General features: G+C 44.8%; 1 protein-coding gene across 3 annotated transcripts in view; it reads right to left on the reverse strand.

Annotated features, from left to right (window-relative positions):
* Positions 1–12,219, reverse strand: part of TAPT1 (transmembrane anterior posterior transformation 1) — a 50,277-nt gene extending 38,058 nt beyond the window's left edge. The window contains exons 1-2 of one of the 3 annotated variants that reach the window (XM_005666539.3): positions 11,963–12,219; positions 1,269–1,399 (exon numbers count right to left, since the gene is read on the reverse strand). In XM_005666539.3, the coding sequence (XP_005666596.1) occupies positions 1,269–1,399; positions 11,963–12,158 (327 nt within the window). In that variant the 5' untranslated portion in view covers positions 12,159–12,219. Of the gene's footprint in view, positions 1–1,268; positions 1,400–10,159; positions 11,298–11,526; positions 11,661–11,962 lie in introns of those variants that run through there. The other 2 variants (XM_021101030.1, XM_021101031.1) reach the window with 2 other exon arrangements.

Raw genomic sequence — 21,578 nt, forward strand, 5'->3', positions numbered from 1 at the left:
TTGGACAAAATCTTAAAGCAAGTTCACCACACAAAATAAAGGGGTGGCTGCACTGCGTGGGAGTGGGGGGTGGAGGGTGGCTGCAGGGAGCGCCCCCCCCACACACCTCCACCTCCCTCACCTCCAGCTCTGGCTCCTCCACTGAACCCTAGGACTCCCCAGAAAAGCAGCACTATGGTAAGAGCTAAGCATGGTTAATGATCTTGGCCCAAGGCCACAAACCATTTCACTGTCTGAAAGGCAAGCTTGCGCCCCAGCTCCCTCTCCCACCCCGATACAGAGCCTCCAGAAGCTTCCGCACCTGCTACGCCACCAAGAACCGCCCTATGACAACATCCCTCCAACCGCCTCCCACATCTGACTCTCTTCCTTCCACCAGACTGACGGACTGTGGGAAACACACGAACGCCAGCCCAGCCTTGAGCGCCCTTCCTCTTCACCGTCTTGCCCAGCCCCTGCTGTCACAACACCCTCGGAAAGCAAACCAACAAAACTCTTCCACATCGACGCTGACAGAAGGTACGATCTTAGGGAAGCGATTGGAACATGACAAGTTTTATGTTCCTCTAAAAGTATGAAAACTTGTTACAACATAGCTGACACTGAATTGTATCTTCATTCTTTGCTTCTTATAAGCAATTTCTGAATTGCTCTCAGACTCATCAACTCAAGCAACACAGAGGGAAAGAGTGGCCTCTGTCTCGTATCTGACGGATCTTGATGGCCTGAGACACAATCCAGGGAGTGCGATGCGGAAACATTTGGTGCTGCTGTTACTACGTTCAGCTCATGCTGTGATGCTTTCTGTGATGAAAGTGAAACAAACTGCCTTTGACTTTGAAGGGACTGTCTTTTACGTTTTTAAATATGATGGCTTTCTGAGAAACTGCAACGCTACAAAAGGATGAGATTAGATCATTTATATCATGCCCAATGGAAAAAACTGCTTCTAGTAAAAAAAAACTGGAAAGAGCTAAAGGAATAAGTGGAGAGGAATTCCTTGGAAAAAGTTATCTGGATGGGACACACACGGAAATACGGCAAATTTAATAGGCAGCAAAGTTATAAATCATTGGATCTTACACTGAAAAGACACTTTTTAAAGACTCTGTACGGGAATTCCTATTCTCCCAATATACTTAATTATTAATGATCACATTATTTCCGATGTTTTAAAAACTCCAGTTGTTCACAATTTTTCAAAAATATAGAATTAACATGTTGACATAATTTTCAAAATGACATCTGGTAATAAAAAAAAAAAGTACCTTTTCCAATTCTCTTGGTATTCGCAAACAAGTGTATACTCTTTCTCTTCTTTCTGTATACTTGGCCTCGTTATGTTCAAGGAAGTACCCTCTTGTTAGTTCAGCACTGAGGAACCTCAACAAGGAAAGCTCTAGGAAAAAAAAATGCACAAAACAAAAAAGAACAGTATTTATCAAGGAACTTACATGCTAGCTTGGGCCACGGGTAATATACAGGTAAAACAACAAGAGGACAAAACAGGGTAATATTTCTGTGCCCAGACCTGAACTGCACACACACACACACCATCAAAGACTGTTGAGAAAATTGCTGTCCTGAGTGATACAAACTAAAAATGTCACAGGAATATAAAAGGGACAATTATTAGGAGCCAGAACAGTCAGAAAAGTGTTTTGTGAGAGTCTAGTCCCAGGTCTTACAGGTGACAGAGAATCGGGACTGATGGAGAGGTGAAAGCCGGTAAAAAGAGTAGGTATCAAGCACACAGACAGTGGACACGCACACAGTCAAAAGGGAGCCAAGTCACCCCGGCTAGTATCCATGAGGACGTGGGTTCGATCCCTGGCTTCACACGCAGGTTAAGACTCCTGCGTTGCCGTGCATTGTGGTGTAGGTCGCAGACGGGGCTCAGATCCCGTGTTGCTGTGGCTGTGGTGAAGGCCGGCGGCTACGGCTCTGACTGGACCCCTAGCCTGGGAACCTCCATATGCCATGGGGGCGGCCTTAAAAAGACAAACAAACAAACAAAAAGGGTGGGGGAGCAAAGTCACCTAACAGGAGTTGCTTCAGCCTGGGAACTATCCTGGGTGAAGGACACGGACACTGGGGGAAATTCCTCCTTCTTCTTCAGCCTCAGAGATCCTACATGTGTCTAAATAAAGCCATTTCCCTCTGAAGGCTTCCCAAAACGATGACAATCGTAAGCCATACAAGAGAACCTCAACCTGATCTGAAAGCCCCCCTCTCCTTGGGTTTGCCCCGTTTCCTCTGTTCCCCAGTGCAAAGTTACTCACAGTCATCTCGTCTCAAGAAAGGCCAGGGAGGCTGAGCACCGGGACTCGGCTCCTCCACCTGGCAGACTGGAGACTCTAAGGCTGCTGATGTCTGACCCCAGTTATCCCGGCCCGTAACCCTTCTCTGACAGCCGCTACCTCTGACCTCCGTCCCTCCGACTTCAAACACCTTCTTGCTCTCCCTCTCCAGGAGGCCAACCTCTCTTCTACAACTCAGGACACCAGTGGTTTCAAACCATCCTCTTTGCTCTGCGCTGGTTTTGCGGTCCTGTTACCACACACAGCGCTGGTATTCCCTCCAAAAAACGACAAGGGAGGCTGCTCTCACGTCTGCGTATTGACCTGGGGAGTTACATCTTATGTGACACGAGCCTGCAGGGATGAGGGAAGAGTCAAAAATACCCCCGAAAGGCCCTCAGGAAGACTCAGCAGCAGTCTTACTATTTCCGTGGGCCTAAAACAGCGACTGCCTCTGGCCCTGGGACAGAGCGCTAGTTCTTTGAGCATCATGTGAAGTCCTTGCTCATGAACAGGAGTTATATCTTCAAAAAAAAATGACACACATATACACATTTCTTTGACTACGAGATTCATAACCGGTTCATAGAGGGGGTGATACCATGAGAGCTGTCTAGAGACGGAGTCAGAGGGAGAGAAAAGCCAACCTCCACCTGTGGCACAGGCAGCGCGCTACGAGTGCAGAGCCCTCGGCGTGTGAACCGGTGAAGCCGTGTTCACCAGACGTTCTGATGAAAGGCCTCAGTAGAACCAAACCTCCTGCTTAGGAACTTCCTAAGGTGTTGTTGGCTGGCTAGATCCAGGACAAGATCTGCCGTTTGAAGAAGAGAAAAAGGGGCTTCTGAGCTGCAAACGAGATGAGCCAACACCAAAAAGAAAGACTAAACAATTATACTCAGTTCAGTCTTCCAATTAGAAAGAAGAGGCTGTTCTAATGAGCTAATATCTATAAATATCAATTCTTTCATGTGAAAACTGGGAAGCAACAAGACATTCAGAAAGCAGAAGAAACTGCACTTACACCAATTTTCACTGACGCCTGGGAGCTGAGTCATGAGCCCCAAAGGTCACTCCACCGACTCCCTGAGTAGCCTGTGCCCGCGGCTCCGCCGTCCTGCCTGCCGCCCCACCACGGTGCTCCGCTCTCGGAATCACCCTTTCGGACCCGAGGCTCTTGGGGGCTCCTCCTCCTCCACCTGTCCCCTAAGTGTTTGCTGGTTCTGTGCTCTATGCACTACATCGAAGCACGGCCATCCTTTAAGGCTGGAGTCTGCGATGTGTCAGCAGCCACCCCTCTTTTCTCTTCGTCTTTTTTTCCTGTACATATTCTCCTCGGTCAAGACCGTCACCTAAATCCTAAGGTCAGCATACTTTCAACTCTGACTCTTGGGCCTGGACCCGTACTTACAACCCCCTTGCAGGCAATTCCACCTGCAAGTCCCCAAGGCACCTTTAGCCTGCAAACCCAAATTCCACATCTTCCCCCCAACCCCACCCCTCCCCTGCAGCCCTGACCAGCAAAGGCAGTTCTACACTAGAAGCCTAGGGCCAATTCTGACACCCCCCTCGATCCTCTCCGCAAACCTAATGACTCTTCCTCGACACGTTTACTGACTGTGCCCTCTTCCTCCTGCACTCCACTCGCGTTGGTCCTCGTCCTCTCCAGGTCACTGCAAGGGCCTCCTGACCAGCGCTCCTCGGCCCATCCTTGCTCCCCTCAGCCTCACCTGGCCTGACCGCAGGTCAGCACGCTCACAGGCCAGCTATGGGAACCCCCTGGCGGCTCTTGGGACCTCCAGGTGAGTCCTCACCCTGGCAGTGGCAACCTGACCCCTTCCCACTTGGCCCCTGGCCATGGCTCCCTCTTCAGACGCACCCCACACCTGCCTCCCCTGAAGCTCGAGGTCACAGTTCTCTAGTTAGACCACTTGCCCTCCTGGCAAACGTGTCAGTCGGCTCACGCTGTTCCTTGGCCTGATAACCCCTTCCGGTTCCCACAGGCGAAGACACGCAGACCTCACCTGCTCAGGGAAGACTCCCCGGCTTCTCCAGGCAGAAGCCGTCCCTTCCCCTACTCGGCTCCAGGGCTTCCCTGAGCCATGGGACAGGCGTTTTCTTCTGTGCTCATCTGGTTTTCTCCTTTACCTTTGCATCCTTGGGCACAGCACAGAAAAGGTGCTAACAGGTGCTTGCTGACAGAATGTGCAGAGCAGAGGCAGGAAAACCAGAGGAGGGCGTGGCAGAGAAACACACACTCAGAAGTTGGCAGTGGCAAAAGCACAGGGTAGCAGATTCTGGAGAAGACTGAGACGTGCTTCTGCGGAGATGGGGAGCAGGATGCTGATGTCAAGCATCTGGTGTCTACTGGACGCAGCAACCACTGGAGATGTGTGTCCAAGTGATTGCAAAGGTCACCCAAGAGGTTCCTGCCCTTGTGCCCCTAGGAAGACAGGCGCCAGTGCGTACCTGGGGTGCACTGTCCACAGTAAGTGCGGGGCGGGAAGCTGGGGAGCTCACCAGAATCTCAGAGTGGGAACAAGATAAACAGGCTATCACACAATTTTAAAAGGCAAATTAAATCAAAAGGTTGAGATGGCTGTACCCTTGTTCACTTAGAAAATTCTCCCCCACAACGGTGGCCTCGCGCAGATGAGCGAGCTTTCACCATAATGAGAGTTTTGCTATGACACAAGAAGAGCACGAGACGAGCAATCAGAAGGGGGTTCTGGCAGCAGCCCTACCCATCAGTCCTGTGACCTGCTCGCCCCGCAGATCTCCATTTCAGAGGAGGAACCCGAGGCTCGGAGCAGTTGTGAGACACCGGTTACTGCCTGCCTTCCTCAAGGGATGTGGAGGGGCTGTGGGAGGGTTTGCATGAAGGGGAATGAAAACTGCAAAGCGAGACACCATGTCTGCAACTACGTACTAGTAATTTCACACCATCTATATACTCTTCACCAATTCTGGTCTGGTCGTTACCTAACGTTTATTGTTGCTATTTCTGCAATCTTGTTTCCATGGATAAAAGGCAACACGTCAAATAAGCATATTTAACAAACTATATAAGCTAAATGATTGATGTTCTATAAACAAGTTATATAATATAAAGCCATGAAAGCGTTTCAACACTATTATAAATATGGAAAAGTGTTATTAGGATTTTACCTCCAGAAATGCAAGAAGTTTTGTTATAAACATCTACTTAGATTCCCCAATGGAAAATTTAAAAGTAAACACTTAAAAAAAAATCAAATGATAAAACATGTTTGAGTGCACAGCTCTCATAACTATGAGACAAGTTCTATCTCCATGCCCATTTTAGAGATGAGGACACCAAGGCACGGAGAAGTGAGGAGGTCTCCAGGTCACAGAGGCAGCAAATGGTAGAGCCCCCTTTCAAAATCAAGCAGTCTATCCCTCTAGCATGAGCCTTCTGGCACAAGACTATTTTGTCTATCATTTCTCAAGTGCTTCTGTAAAGAAGCCGCTGTGTTCCGGAAAACTGGGAAAGCCCTACTTTCTGTGCTCCTGCTGCGACCTGGGTTTACTTCTATGAAGTTTTACGCTGTTGACGGTTTCACTGATCGGCTCCCTCACCAGGACCTGAGCCTTCTGGAGGCAAGCACCACACATCCTCATCTTCCTGCCCCCAGTGAGTTCTGAATGCAAGGGCAGTGTTTGCCTCCAATCAACACCGTGCCCCTGGCCTGGGGAATGGTCTTAAAAGAAACTTTAAAGCAATACCAGCAAAAGAACCAAGCTTCACGGGGTGAAATTATCTGGAAAGCGTTACTTCTCCTCCTCCCCTCCTGGAGAAAGGTCCAGCTTAAGGGCGTAGGATCCTCCCCCTGAACGCCAGGTACTGTGCAGAGGTTCATAAAATTCTCACAACTCTCAGAGCGAAAGAGAGCGTCCACATTTTGCAAATGAAAGAATCCAAAGCTCACAGAGGTTAGGTGTCTTGTCCAATGTCACTGAAAAGCCAAGGGCAGCCTGTGATGACAGCTGAGATCTGACTGCGCTCCACGTCCAGTGCACTCTCGCGGGACCATACTCATCACCCACCTGCCTGACCATCATTGAGAGACGATGACCGAGCCCTGATGTGGCTTTAACCTGTCAGGAGGAGCCCTGGGACCCACACCGGGGAGGGGGATTCTGCTGCCCTTCGCCGGAGCTAAGGTAGCCTTGCCGCTCTGTCTGGCCCTCACCGTTTCCAGGCCAGGACATAATCTGCAGGTTGCTACCCAGCCTTCTGTTCCAAACCCTAGCTGGCCTTCAGGGCTTTTGCTGGTTGTTGCTGTTGTTTTAAACGTTGTTCTCCCGCATTCTGCAGACTTACCTGAACTCACTTGGCCTGGGATTCTGGGACCAGTGCCTGGCTAATTATTTAGGAAGGCTTCTGCTGCTCTTTGACCTGCGGGGGCCACTCTTTTTAAGAACGGGGCTAGCTGAGTGTACTTAACTTTTTCTACACCGTGGTGAGCATTTCACTCCTTCTGAGCAGGAGTCGCTTTCATTTGTTATGTCAAACATCTGTCTTTATCGTTTAAGGGCGAATTATTTTCCAAAATAAAACAATCCAGCCGTTTATTTTCTGAATACTGTCTGAACTTTTCATATGCCAACTAATTTTATCCAGTCCTCACCAAGAAGAAATATCATTCAGTAAGTCTTTGAAAAACAGAAGTATTTTCCTATTTAATTATAATATAAAAAGGACCTTCTACATTCAAATAAGTATGTCTTGCCAACTGTGAGTATTTAATACTAGGAAAATAATACCAGTCATAAATCCAAATCAATTCCTCCAGAGTATTTTTAATCAATATTCATCTACCACAGAATTGCCTGGTGATCCAGTATCTTAAATTGAGAAAAAATACAGTATAAATTGCTTCTTCCTCATCCTTAAACGAAGAAATATTATGTTTAATTATCTCCTTAGAAAGCTTGTTTTAGACATAAGTGCCCAGAACAAAAAAGTATTAATTCAAAGTAATGAGTAATCATAAATACATTTACATGTTCTGTAATATGTTTAAATATATCTTTCTGAAAATAGCACTGAGCGTTAAAAAAAATTGGAAAGTTGTATTGGTTAACTGTTAGGAAAATACTACGAAACATGCAAATCTCCAGTCTTAATGTAAAACTTTAATAGACTTTACTAAAGTTACACTAAAATATTAATTCTAAGTTTATTACACAAATAATAATAATATTGCACACCCTTGTACAAGGCCAAGTAGGAATCAAAACAACGGCAATTTTGCTTTCTTAGGTCAAATATAATAAAGATATCATTCAAGCTTTTAAGGCCCTTGAACTATGTATAAATAGTCTCATTTAGGGAGGTAAAGAGCAGGTAGCATATTCAAAAATTAATAGATGGAAAACAGATACAAAAAATGTAGTGTCTTTTTCCAAGGTCACATGGTTACAAACAGTCAAGGACTAAAATGGGAACAGAATATCCCTAATCTGACAGTCAGTGTGACACAGCCTTCCAAAGACCTCTTTTACTCAAGTAGTCCCCACAGTGAGCCACGAACGAGCTGCCGGGTCTGAATTTGAGAATAAACTAGGTTGAAGTTTAACATTTTTAAAAAAGCCAAGATATCGAGCCTCTCAGAGTTCAAGATAAATAACTTTTCATTACTCGTTCACAGGTACCAGTTAAGTAAAGCAGGTGGGAATTTTTAAAGGACAGGAATAGTTTGTCAGAACAGAAAAAGCCACTTTTACTTCATCTGACTCAGGGACAATTTCTCAGGTGATTTTACAATTATCTTATTTTCCTTTGTAAATGAGAAATTAATCTACTCCACAGCATACTTCTCAGAATCACAGCCTTTAATCATCCATCAGGATAAGTTTGGGGCCATATGGATAACTAGGTACGGTATCCTACAGAGGATGGAGACTGGGTAAATGAAAACATATTTTAATAAAAATATGTTATCTGTAGGAAGAACTTAAATTTTCAATTACACAATTAACAGGACATAGGGAATGTGAACAGATAAAACTTTTGTCCCACTTGAAATCTTTCGTGGGAACTGCTAAAAAGGAGATCAGGTGGCTTTTCTGGGTTTTAGTCCCTCTTCTGGCCTCTGTTCATTCTCTTATGGAGATAAAGCAAGAGGGCTAAAATGCGTAGAGACAGAAGAGAAGCGGAAGGGACGGATAACAAGTTCAAGCCCTAGCGGTGAAGAGTCACCACTTAAAAATGAAAAAAATGAAAAGTGGCATCGGAAACCACACTATTCCCCCATTCCTGACTTCGAGCTTCTTTGTTTTACAAGCAATAATGCACCCCCATGCATACTCCAGCTCCTGCATACTACAGGTATGGTTTCACCCTCACCGTGGGTAGGCGTTTTACTTATTTCACCCCTAGTCTTACTGTGAAGTCTCCAGTCGCTAGAGCCAACTTCGATACTTCAGATACTAAACTACTGAGGAGTAAAGATATGAAACAGAGCCAAATGGATTAGGCAAGCCTAGAGCCTACAAAGCAACTCAACAACCGAACCAAGCCAAGAACACATTGCCTAATCCTGAGTCCAAAGTTGACTTGCTGGACCTAGATTCCCAAATGGCTTTACAGAAACTCTCCCCCCCTTTGACCTTCTACAGACGAGTGAAGTGGGGAACAAACACAGAAACATAATAATGTGCACTTACTATCTGGTCTCATGTCAGAAAGGACAATAGAAGCTGGCTGTATTTCTAAGAGTCAGAAGAAAAGACAGAAAAAGACGAATCTGCAGTTTTTGATGACCCCATACGCGGCGTCCAAGACAGGTGACCACATTAAGGTGGCGGTGGAAAACACAAGGGCCATCAGGAGGGAGAAGGAAATCAGGAATGATGAGGGGACGTCCGCTTCTAACTACGCTAAGGTTTAGGCACTAGCACCTGAGCAAAGTCAGCCTGCCGCCGGGCCAAGAGGGCGTTGAGAAAACCAAGCAATGAGAAGAGTTTGAAAAGAGAAACAAAAAGAAAGCTCACCCTTGATGGAGATACATGGATAAGGCATATGCAGCTGTATATATACAATCTAACATTCATACATATTCTATAAGCCAACAAGGACAGGTATAAAACAAACGCAGGCACCTCAAACACTATGTTTTGAATTATTTTACTTGGACTAATAGAGTTTGGATAATCACCTAATCTGTGTATTCGGGTATGGGGTCCTGAGCGACTCGCACAAATCAACGAACATCTACATGATAAGAGCCCAAAGTTCGTTGGGAGAACTGATGAGGGCCACTTTGGAAGTAACTGATGCTTAAGGCCACCAAGACATTAAGATTATGACTTTCAGAAGGAAAGATAAAGGTTGCCCTAAGTTGGCGAGGGACTGAGGGAAGACTAGGGTGTCAGGAGCAGCACCAGAATATAAAAAGTGGACAAGTCACACCTAAAGCGCAGCAGGGATTCAGGAAGCAGTGCTTCTCACATGACGCTAGGTGGTGCCACGCCAAGGCCCTCTGGCCCAGGCCAGCCGCCAGTGAAGTTTCCTAAATTCTGGACAGGAAGAGGAAGGAAAGGTCACAGGGCAGTGGAAGGGAGCGATGCTGGAGAGTCGGGGGGAGGCAGAAGCCGCTCAGCAGCCCAGGGTGTTGAAGAATGGTTGAAAGAATTCTCATCTCCAGTGAGGATGCCCCGACCAGTGCGGCATCAGAGGGGAGGGCTGGTACCCGCAGTGGCAAGAGGTGTGGGTAGCGAGCAGAGAAGAGACAGGCCTCCCCACCCCGGCCCCAGGAACAGACAAGGGGCTCACATGGAGGCCCAGACCCGACACTGGCTGGTGACTCCAGCTGACATATGCCTGGGATCCTCACCTGAGTACGGCTCCCCAAGAGCTGCTGCTGTGCTCTCTCCCCACACATGACTGACGCAACTGGGGAATCAATAAGGACTAGCCCAACAACTAAAGCTGGACGCATGGCCCGATAATGACTTTCTGCACCTCCGGGTTTAAAAAGTCCAGCTTCAAACATGTTAAATAAAGCACACTCAGTAACCCACGCTGACGAAGAAGGCACGCAGCGTGAGGTCTACGGAGTCCACCGAACCAGGCATCCAGACCCGGGGCCGGAAAGGCCACGGGAGGGGTGCTAAGGGTTACTCCTGGGGCCCGACATCTGTGCTCAGCAAAAGGCTCCTAACGACTTCATTCTCTGCACATGCAAACGACAACAACAAAAGGCCTTTTAAAGATGTTAGCTTTCCTGAAACTCAGAAATATTCCAAAGAAATCATAGTGAAACCTGGCCACTTGTGTTTCTCTTTGCATCAGAGTGCTTTTAATTTTCAAGTCTAAGTAAGTAGACAGCTGAGAGATTTAATACTTGGTCTAACTTGGATCCTGCCAATTCAGAAAGTAAACACTCTCCCAAGCAAGTGTTTAACAGACAACTTAATCAAACAAAGTTGAGAATTTTTAAGTGGTTCATTGAAAAAGACAAAACAAGGCACAGTCTGTACTTAATTTTTCAAAGTTAAAGTCCTCTTCAAAATCTAACCTACTTTGGTTCTGATAATCGGGACCTCACCTGATCAGCCTCAAGGCACTTAAGCACACCCACATTTTCAATACCAAAGTACAACCGTCAGTGCAGGAAACCTTAGGACTTCAACATTTATTTGCATGAACCGCAGGAAACAACGGCTAATACAGCTCCTACGGTGCACCAGATGCAATTTTTTAATGGGAAGAAATTTACTGGCGTTTCAGGTCCGTTGCTGTTCAAAATTCAAAGCTATCCCAGAATTAAAATGCTGTGATAACTCTACAGTCAATGAACCAGACATCTTAAAGTCTTCCCTTTTTATAAGCCTAATATACAACTGCAACATGACTAAAAATGCAACTTTAACATTTCTTCTAAAAGCAAAAATAAACTCCTATAAGCTGAAAGAAATAATATAACAATACGCCTAAAACCGATCATTAGAAGTATGATTCACAAGTGCATCTTACGCAGCCTCCCCCCCCCCCCTTAATTTTTAAAGTGACTTAAGTTTCAGTTTAGGAAAAGTTCACAGGTAACATCTGCAGGAATACGAAATATTTATGTCCTGGGCAAAAGTACTGTACTTCACGGCCATTATCATCACACTGTCAGCTGCGAGGAACACCTGTGTGGAGGGCACGTTAACAGGTCTGTCGTGCTCAAGTTTGCTTAAAACACAGAACAAAAGTCACCTTGGCACGTCGATAATGAAGACATCAGCCGTGAGCGTCTCCGTTTTGTGCTCCCGGAGACGTGCGAGATGCTCGCCAACGTTCTCGAGCACGGGAGAACACCCCAGGCGTTTTGTTGTGTTTTTTAATAAGAGACTTTTTAAAAGCAGTCAAGTGACCCAGGAAGCAACTCCCGGGCCGCAGCCCCAGCTCTCGGACGCACCTGGCCCAGCCTGTGCGGTGGGGGCCCCGGCGCGGCGCGCGGACCCGCCCTGGGAGCTGTCAGCGGCCGCGGAGCCGCGGGACCCGCGGCAGCCGCGGCGGGTCCGCGCGCCCACAGCCCGGCGGCCCCGGAGGCAGCGGCGGCGGCCGCGGAGCTCGCGGCCGGGAGTTCCCCCGGCGCCCCCCGCCGCCCTCCGCGCCCTCGCCGCGGCCTAGCGCCGCCCGCTCGCCTCACCTGCGCGGCTGCGGCGCCGCTCCCGCCGCCGGTCGCTCTCGTAGAAGCCCAGCGTCTCGGTGTGCTGAGGCGCCGGCGGGGGCCCGTGACCGCCGCCGCCCGGCTGCTCCGCCTCGCCCCGGCCGTCCCGCTCCGGGCCGTCCACGCCGCCACCGCCGCCTTCTCCCGGGGCGGCCGCGTCGCCGACGCCCGCCATGTTCCGAGCACAACAAACCGTCCCTACCGCCTCCCGCCAGCCTCCAGCCCGGCCTCCGCCTCCGGCCGGCCCCCTTCCCGCCTCGCCCCGCCCCTCGCCGGAGCCCGGGCCGCCGCCGCTGCCGCTGCCGCTGCCGCCGCCATCCGCGGCCCGCCGGCCGGCGCGCGCCATTGGCGTCAGCGGCGCGTGCGAGGCCGCCGCTGCCGCCGCCGCCGCCACGGCCGCCGCCATCTTCTTCCTGCCCTCGCCGTGACGCGCGATGGCTTCTCGCGCCGCGCCGGGGTCCGCCGCCCGGGACCCCGCGCCGGACTCCATGCCGCCGGGCCGCGCGGCCGGGGAGAGCGAGCGCCTCCGGGGCTCGGGTCGGGGGCCCGGCGGGAGCGGGCCGAGCGTGGCGGCGGCGACGGGCGGAGGGTCGGCCGAGGAGCCTCGGGGCGGCGGCCTCTGCGCCCGCTGCCCGCCGTCTGCGAGGTGGCCGGTCGCTCGCACCGGGCTCCTTTTGCAGGCTCGGTGCCCGGAGTGCGCCGGCGCCGCCCGCCCGGTCTTGGCATCGCTTGCGCGGCCGCGGCGCTGAGGGCCGGGCTCCAGATCCCCGACCCCCGCGAGGCCCGGCCCCATAGGTCCGCTACTTGGGCTCCATGTCCTCTGCATAGTTACGATCGCCCGTCACATTCCCTGGCCTCTGGATTTCCGTTGACAGTTTCCAAAGCACTTGGGCCCGAAGGAGCCCGGGGATGCTGCCCAACAGGTGGGGGCGCGAAGGGGACGCGACGGGCCCAGGGCTCAGCCCGAGGAGCGAGGTGCTTTGGTGCTTTATACGATTTCCGCGCCCGGGAACATACTAAACTGTCTTTCGGCATTAAGGGCATTAAGGTTAGGAGACGGCTCTTGGCCGCCGCCGCGGTGCCCTTGCTCCATCACCTGCCGCAACTGCTTTACTGACGACCGTCTTTTGCAGCTCTGGCGTGTGACTCCGCACCGAGCGCAGTGTGGAGACCACGGCGGCCGCAGGGCTCGTGGGAGTGAAGATGCCAGGGGGTTGGGGAAAGGAGCCGGGCGCTCCATTTAGGGAGACTTTGACAGGTCGACTTCTCGTCTACCAACTTCCCCTGTGCCTCTGGTACCCTTTGATGAGCAGAAGGAAAGCTGGAATTCTTCCCTTAACTTTATGGTGCCTGGGAATTTCCTTAGACCTCAACTTGAGAGCCAGATATAAATGGGTTGGGCAGAGCAAAACTGACCCGGTGTTGTTTCATCAGAAACCTTGAGCGTTCTGTTGTCACTAGCAGGTACCTAACTGGTTGCACACTCCCAGCAAACTCAAAACAGAGCGGGCTGTTTGCGGCACCATGCGGAAGGCAGCCACCTAACAGGCTGAGAGCAGCCTAAGAGGCAGAGACCAGGGCCCAAGATGGACCAAAAAGGCCCCCAGACCGGGAACTGACTTTTGAAAGGAGAAACTGACGCTTTTGGAACATCCTTGTCCCTCTTCGTAGGGTGGAACAGTTCTGAGGATTACTTTTCTAAATATTCCTGTGACTATGAAATCATCTTTTTTGGTTATATTTGGACAAAACTGAGTCTTAATCACTCAAATACAAATGCTCTGGTCAAATCGTCACAATCATCTTGAGAATCAAAAGGCACTGAAAATGTTATGGCCTTTAAGATCCCTTGCAGCTCAATTCTATTATTCTCTGATCTTTTGTAGCATAAAACCCTCGCGTTATTTACTGATTGTCCCGGAGGAAGTAGGATTTTATTGCTTGTTTATGTCAGTTCCCAATTATTTTCTGTCTCACCACATTTATTGGCTTATGGCCCCTGCTTTTAACTCAACAGGAGCTGGAAGGGAAGGCATTTAAAATTGTTTGCTAAGGCAGCCAGTTGTAGGAATGGATTTCTCTCATTTTCTGTATGGGTCTGAGAAGAGCACAGTGTTCCAAAGTCAGTACCTGTTCTTTAAAATAGCAAAGAGAGGGCTGGAGCACTGTGTCCAGGCCAGCATTTGAGGGTGTTACAGCAGAGGAGCAAAGCAGAAATGGGAAAGCTGAAAGTCTTGTGGCTTTTCACCCGTTAGGTCTTCTCATTGGAGCTACGTTATTTTATCTGACACTCCGTGAAACCGCAGTTTCAAACCGACCCATGATGAAGTCAAATGTACTAAAAAAAAAAGCATTTTTGAAACAAACATTAATATAAATAATTTTTTTCAATTAACCCTATTCTTCCCTTGTCTAGGTATTGATAATCAATTATCAATGTTAGATAATCGAGTCTCATTATATATGGAAAGCTCTTTTCTTTAATTCAATTAGAGTAATTACTGCAAATTAATCCAGAATCCAGGAAAGGGTTCTATCACAAATGTATTCTAAATCATCAAAATGTTAAGTTACAAATAATCTTTGGAAATAGAACCAACAGTCCTCTGAGGAAAATAAATAGAGCTTAAAATATCGTAATGTTCTTTATGTCAGTTGTAAAATGAAAATATAAACTTAGATTTATAATGCCACCTTTAGAAAAGAAAACGAGTAGTTCAAAAATATGACAATCCTCATGATTAAAGAGATATCAGATAAGATTCTGAGTTAGGTTTTAAGATAAAAACAGGATTTTGATGACAGTCAGCTAAGGGATTGAACTTGAAACATTAATTCAGCAAACTGTGTTAAGTGTCACTGTACTAGCTGCTAGTGAAAGAAATAATTCATTGGTGGAAATAGTTTCAGTAGAGGAAAGCGATGAGCAAGAATGAGAAACTAAGAAGAGTCTCATGTAAACAATACAGAAGAAAAAAATTCAGTGAGTTAAACTTTTCTTACGTGGTATATGTATACAAATTATTTTGTTATATATGTAATAACTGATTATATAAATTCAATTAAGAGTTTGTAAAATTGCTACACATATTCTTAGTTAAAGAAATTGAATATTCTTTACGTTGTGGTAGCATCTATTTTGTAGCTATTGTATTTTGAAAATAGCAAAACACAAACTGGCATTTTTAAAAAGACTGAAAATTGGATGAGTAGTGTATATAATTAAAAACTAAATCACATCATTACATATTTTAGTAACTCAAGATTTAATAATTGTGATTTTGTGACTCAACAAATCACCTCGAACCCACTGTGTATGAATCATGGATTCAAGCTCCAAAAATTATCTTCTGAAGCCTATAAACTCTGGTTCTCAGTGTCTTTCACTGGTCAGTGTGGCAATACCCATGCTATAGTAGGAGCTGAAAAAAATGATTTCCTTCTTCCTCCTTAGTGCTAACTTTGACTGCTTCCTTTTGTTTAGACAGTAGGTTTTCAACTACAAAGCAGTTGATCTCTTGATAGCATTTCTAGTATATTGCTCCCTAAAATATGTTTGAAAATATATATTTATATGTATATATTTATATATATACATAAATTAACTATGTTTAAATAATATACTTTTCCTGAGTAACAAAGACATCAGGTACTTTTCAAAAGAACCCTGATTGAGAGAAGGGCTGGACCCCCTAAATCTCCAATGACAGCGTCTTTTGACCTAAGGTCACACCTGTGACCTCTCTATCCTTCATTTTCTCCACTAGAATACCCTGATGGCTTCTTCCAGAGCCTTGTGATAAAACCCTTACAAACCCTTTTCGGATTCTTGGACCTTTGGTTAAAAAAAAATCGAGATATTTGCCTATACTATGAAGATTTGTAGAAAACTGTGAAATCCTTAATTACAGAATGGCTTGATAATTGGCTCTACAATTTGAATTTAGGGAATTCAAACATAGTAACTTTATTGATAACTCATCAAAGATGTGTCATCTTTGATGTACCTCCTTTATGACTGATGCATTAGTTCTTTTATCCTTTTCTTCTTAAAAAACTTTACTGAGATAGTCGACATACAATGCTGTGTTAATTTCTGCAGTACAGCAATGTCATTCAGTTATGCAATTGATATTCTTTTTCATATTATTTTCCATGATGGTCCATCACAGGAGATTGAATATATTCCCCTGTGCTATACAGTAGGGTCTTGTTGTTTAGCCACCCTGCATAAAATTAAAGTTTGATGCATGAGATCTTTATCCCTTTGCATGAGGAGAATTGATGGTTCCTGCTGCACTTTCCATTCCTCACCCCAGGACCCTGTGTTTCTGAGTATTTTTTACCAATTTCCCATATTAGACCCATGTATGCCTAAGTCTAAGACACCCCTGGAAGATGGCATTTCACAGCACAAAAACAGTATTTGACATGATTACTGTGGTACTGTTAATTGTGGTGGTATAGATTCAACCACTGAATAGAGTACAGTTTAAATGAATTCTGTATTCCTCAGTTGAAAATTTATTTCAGCAGTACATGACTTCCGTTTTCTAACCCATAAACACCGTGTGTCCACTTCACAAAATGTGGTGCTGCATTTAATTCATTCACCATTGTCTTCAAAGAGAAAACTATGAATTGATTTTTTTTTAATCTGAACAGCTTTGCAACTGATGTTCTAAAGAAATAAAATATACTGTGGAGCCCAGAGCAAGTCTTTGCAGTAAATTTATGTGAGTTTATTGACCCTCTGCGTTTCAGTAATGATTTTTTCTATCTTCAACAATGATTTTTGGACTGATACTTATTATGTTTTATCCTGTCTGGGCTTTATTCCATGGGTTTTTAAAGGACATCAACTCAGTTTGTTTCTGAAAGATGTAGCACAAATTGAATAATGTTCCTTTGATTCTAATGTACCTGTTACAACTTAACTAAAATGATCATGAGCAAAATCTTATTTCTAAAAGCACTTCTCTGGCACAAAAATGTAGGACTGAAACCATTTTGAACAAGACCTATTTAAAATTGTATTTTGTTATAAGAGCTATTATATAAAAGATATTCTGTTCCAAAGACCAAAAAGTAGGTTCTGTTTATGTAATAAAAGTGTATGAACATAAATCCATGCTGTATTGGCTAATTGGCTTTTTATTCATGATCAGATAAAAGATTTGTCTCATGTTAATTTAATTTAATTTTATTTTTATTTTTGTCTTTTTTGTCTTTTTAGGGCTGAACCTGCAGCATATGGAGGTTCCCAGGCTAGGGGTCGAATCTGAGCTGTTGCTGCCGGCCTTTGCCAGAGCCATAGCAACGCCAGATCTGAGCCTCGTCTGTGACCTACACCACAGCTCACGGCAATGCAGGATCCTTAACCCACTGAGGGAGGCCAGAGATCAAACCTGAAACCTCATTGTTCCTAGTCGGATTTTTTTCCACTGTGCCATGACGGAAACTCCTATATTAATTTTCAATTTCTTGAAAATTCCAAAATACCAAGACTATGGTGATGGCTTAGCAAGCTTTCCAGTCCAGACTTCTGTCTTTGAGGAGAAAGACCATTGTTTATTTCTCATCATCCTCATTAAAAAAAAAAAAAAAAAGTGCCCTGTTTAGAATGGTCTTAATCATTCAGTCAGTTAATTAGCAAGAATCCATTTGTATACTGAACTCAGATTTTCCAGTGAATTTGCTGATAGCTGTCAAAATCCTTCATTGTAATTCCCACTAGCAAGGGCTGTGGTTTTAGGATGCATGTGGTAGAAAAGATTTTATCATTTGATTCATGTCGCTAGCCCTTTTGGATTTTGCCTTTCAGTATTTTTTATTCTCCTGTTTTCATTATTCCTTGGTGGCTTGTTCTTTATTGCTCCTTCTAGCTACTTATCAGGTAGTAGTTTGTGGTCAGAAGCTTTTACATGTGATTTAGGATAACTTTTTACTTCTGCTGTTTCTAGCTCCACTTTCTGGCCTTAAAATAACGAAGTAATATTCCTCTTTACTTCTATGCCCTTTGAGTCTTTCTCGTCTGTGATCATGCACTCTTACCCTTGTAATTAGCTTCCATTCTGCTCATGACTCAGTGTTTCCATTCTAATATTTTTTCTATTTCTCCTTATTGTTTCAGCAGTAGTTAAAAGTGAATGTACTCCCTGGGTCTCAAAAAAATGTGTTTAAATTTTCTCTCTTCTTGTATAGACCTAAGTATTCATCTCTCTTTTGTCTTTGATACCCAAGTGTATTGCAAATGCCTGATAGATTTTCAGATTCCTAAAATAAACCCCCTCTTTTTTTTTTTAATTTCTGCTGTCCAGATTTTAGAAATTTGAGTTCAAGGCCTTGGATTTTCAAATTGCTCTTTTATAAGCATTTGTTATAGTCTCCTTGTCTTTTCAGTATTGTCAGTTGATGTTGATTATGTAAAATTCTTTTGTTGTTTCTGACATTTTCTAATTTAGTATCAATTTCAAATAGTAAACAACTTTTCCTTCCTATCTTCCATATGGATGCTTAACGAATACTATAACTTAAGTGTACAGTTTCATGGAGGAGAAAAGTACTGTGGCTAATTTTTCAAAATAGCAATAAAAAGAAAACATGTATTGTGGCTTTAGCAAACATTATTTTTCTTGGGACAGTTTTATCCTCCTAATTATGCTTAGCCTAAGCTGATACTAACATTAATTCACATTCCCTTGAGCATATGCCCACCGATGGCAGATATACGCTGGGTTTACAAATACGGAATGGATAACTCGCACATAAATATTTGATTGCTAAGGAAACTGAGGCTAAATCTGGTGCTGATTGTTATTTATCGTCACTTTACTTTGACTCTGACCTTTTATCCATCTACTTAGCTCTGTAATAACACCAAGTGTATAAATAAAAATTCATTTCCAGTGCTGCAAACCATTTAAAAATCTTTAATTTTTATTTTTATTATACTGGAACTTATGATCTGACATGGTTAGCTCGATATCCTCTTTCTGGACAATATCAGGTCTCGTGCAATTTGATTTGATTTTTATAAGCTTGTTCTACTCTTTCACAGTTTCTAGTTTATCTTAATGCAGACAATAAAATCAATCTTGTATTAAGTAATTAGTTTCAAAAATATGTTGATTCTACTGAGTTTGGGCAACTTAATGTTCACACTAAATCTTCTGCCATTTATTTGCCTCTAACATTTTAATAACGTCCCATAGAGAAAACCTAATTGGTATGATATGGTCTCTTCGCTAGTATTTTATAGACAGTGTTCTGTTTTATGGGAAGTAATATAATTGGCTTCTCCTTTGAAAGCAAATAATCTCTGTATTTGTAAGTATTCTAAGGATTTTTTTTTCTTTCTTTTTTCTTCTTTTTTTTTTTTTTTTTAGGGCTGTACCCACTGCATATGGAGGTTCCCAGGCCAGGGGTCAAATCGGAGCTACAGCTGCCAGCCTGCACCACAGCCACAGCAACGCAAGATCCTCACTTGGCAACGGCAACACCAGCGCCAGATCCTTAACCCACTGAGCGAGGCCAGGGATCAAACCCACAACCTCATGGTTCCTAGCTGGATTCATTTCCGCTGTGCCACAGTGGGAATTCCTGTAAGGATGTATTTTTTAAAATAATGTATTGGCAAGGGTTTTTTTCTTCTAAGTCTGTAATTTTTTTAACTAAATTTTCAGAAAGGCTGCGTCCGTTAACTCTTAAGGGACTTGGATAAACACACAGGTGGATTCACCCATGCAAACATTTATTTCTAGCTAATGGATGGTTTTCTCAACAGAGTCGGAATTTTTTTTTTTTTTTTTTTTTTTTTTTTTTTTTTTTTGCTTCTGTGCCAAAGTGTGTAACATATTTGTTTGGGACTAAACGCTACAATGTAATATCAGGAAATGGCAGTAGGCTGGAAAAGGTCTTCAGATAGAGAGACAGCAGATTAAATGAGAAAGCAATCAATTTGGAGCCAGGAGGTCTGGGTCAGGATTCTGTGCTGCCACTTACTCATCATGATAAGCTCTGGCCCTTAGTTCCCTGATCCGCACAGCAGAGGATGGGAAAGGTTGTCTGCGGGTTTCCTTTTGGTTCTAGAATTACGAGATTTTAGGTACCTTATGAGGGTACTTGAGGATGAAGTTAAATGTTGACTTGTACTATTATTTTTCTTCTGATGAACTCAAGTTCCCTATTCCAAATTACAAGGTTTATCCTAAATTGCTTACCCTCAATCAACAGACTTAAGTGTTTTTTATTCAGCACACATTCATTGAATGTTTTTTATGTGTCAGGTAACTATACAAAACCCTAGAATAATAAAAATAAATGAGACGTGTTTCCTGTCCGCAAGTAATTAGGATGCCCCTGTGATCAATGTCGCAGTAGAGGAAGGGATGACGTGCCCTGTGATCAATGTCACAGTAGAGGAAGGGATGACGTGCCATGGTTCCAAGGGGAGACGAGTAATTCCACGTGGGGAGCCAGACAGCTCAGAAGGAAGCGGCATTTGAACAGGTCCTGGAAGATGTGTTCGCCAGGTAGAAAACCGGTTGAAGGAGGTAACAGGACCCTCAGGCAGATGGAGCAGCATGTGCTGAGTCAGAGAGTTAGGGCGATGCATCGTGTTTGAGTAGAGCTTCAGGACCGAGTTAAGCTTTCCAGGGCTAAACACAGGGAACAAATGGTGGGAGAGGCAGAGCATTGACCAGACAGAGGAAAAGGGACGAGATGTCTGGAAGGGGGATGAGGGATTAGGGGGTTAACATGTTGCTAACACTACCTCGGGCCTTCTTGACAAGTTGACGAACAATTCCTTGTGTTTTTGAGCCTCCTATATACTGAGATTTGCTTGCACTCCTACCCAGCTATTAAGCAGAACAATCAGAAAGTCAGTCTTTGTTTATGGGGCATTTACCCCTTACTAAGCCTTATTCTCAACATCCAAGGTTTACCAACATCAAATTTTTTTTTTCTGAAAATTGATCTCAGTCTAATGTTTGTAGAACAAACCTCTTATAAAAAATGTTTTTGGCTATAAGGCGAAGGAGTAGGTTTTTAACAGGAAATCACAGATACATTTTTAATGGTAAACAATACCTTCTTCGCATCTAGAATATCACATTTCACCTCAAAATCCCACATCAAATCATTTCATCTATCGAAAGGGCAAAATGGGATGATGGCTTGGAAGCTGCTTTTCTGAAAACTTTAAAGTTCTAGATTATTTTGAATAATTATTAAAATTTATGTCTCAGTCTCAGCCCCCTCCCCCCCCCCCAATTATGGGGCAGGATGAGAACTGTATGTCAACTTGGAATCAGACTGTTTCGAGCCATTTAATTTAGACACTTATTGTTTTAATATAAGCACTTTCGCTTTGGCAGTCAGCATACAATCTTAATTAGCACTTGGAACACAGCAGAACAGGTTGATGAGGTAGACGACACAGAGAAATATGTTCGTAATGGCCTGCCTGGGGACTCTGGCAGCAACCAGGAAAGGCGCTTCCAGCATAATGCTCGAGGCTTCTGAGAAATCATCTCCACTGGCACTTACACTGTTGTACATTTAATCACTTCAGTGTTTTGAACTGGCAAAA

This window comes from Sus scrofa, chromosome 8 (genome assembly GCF_000003025.6).
Source record: "Sus scrofa isolate TJ Tabasco breed Duroc chromosome 8, Sscrofa11.1, whole genome shotgun sequence".
Classification (NCBI taxonomy): Eukaryota; Metazoa; Chordata; class Mammalia; order Artiodactyla; family Suidae; genus Sus; species Sus scrofa.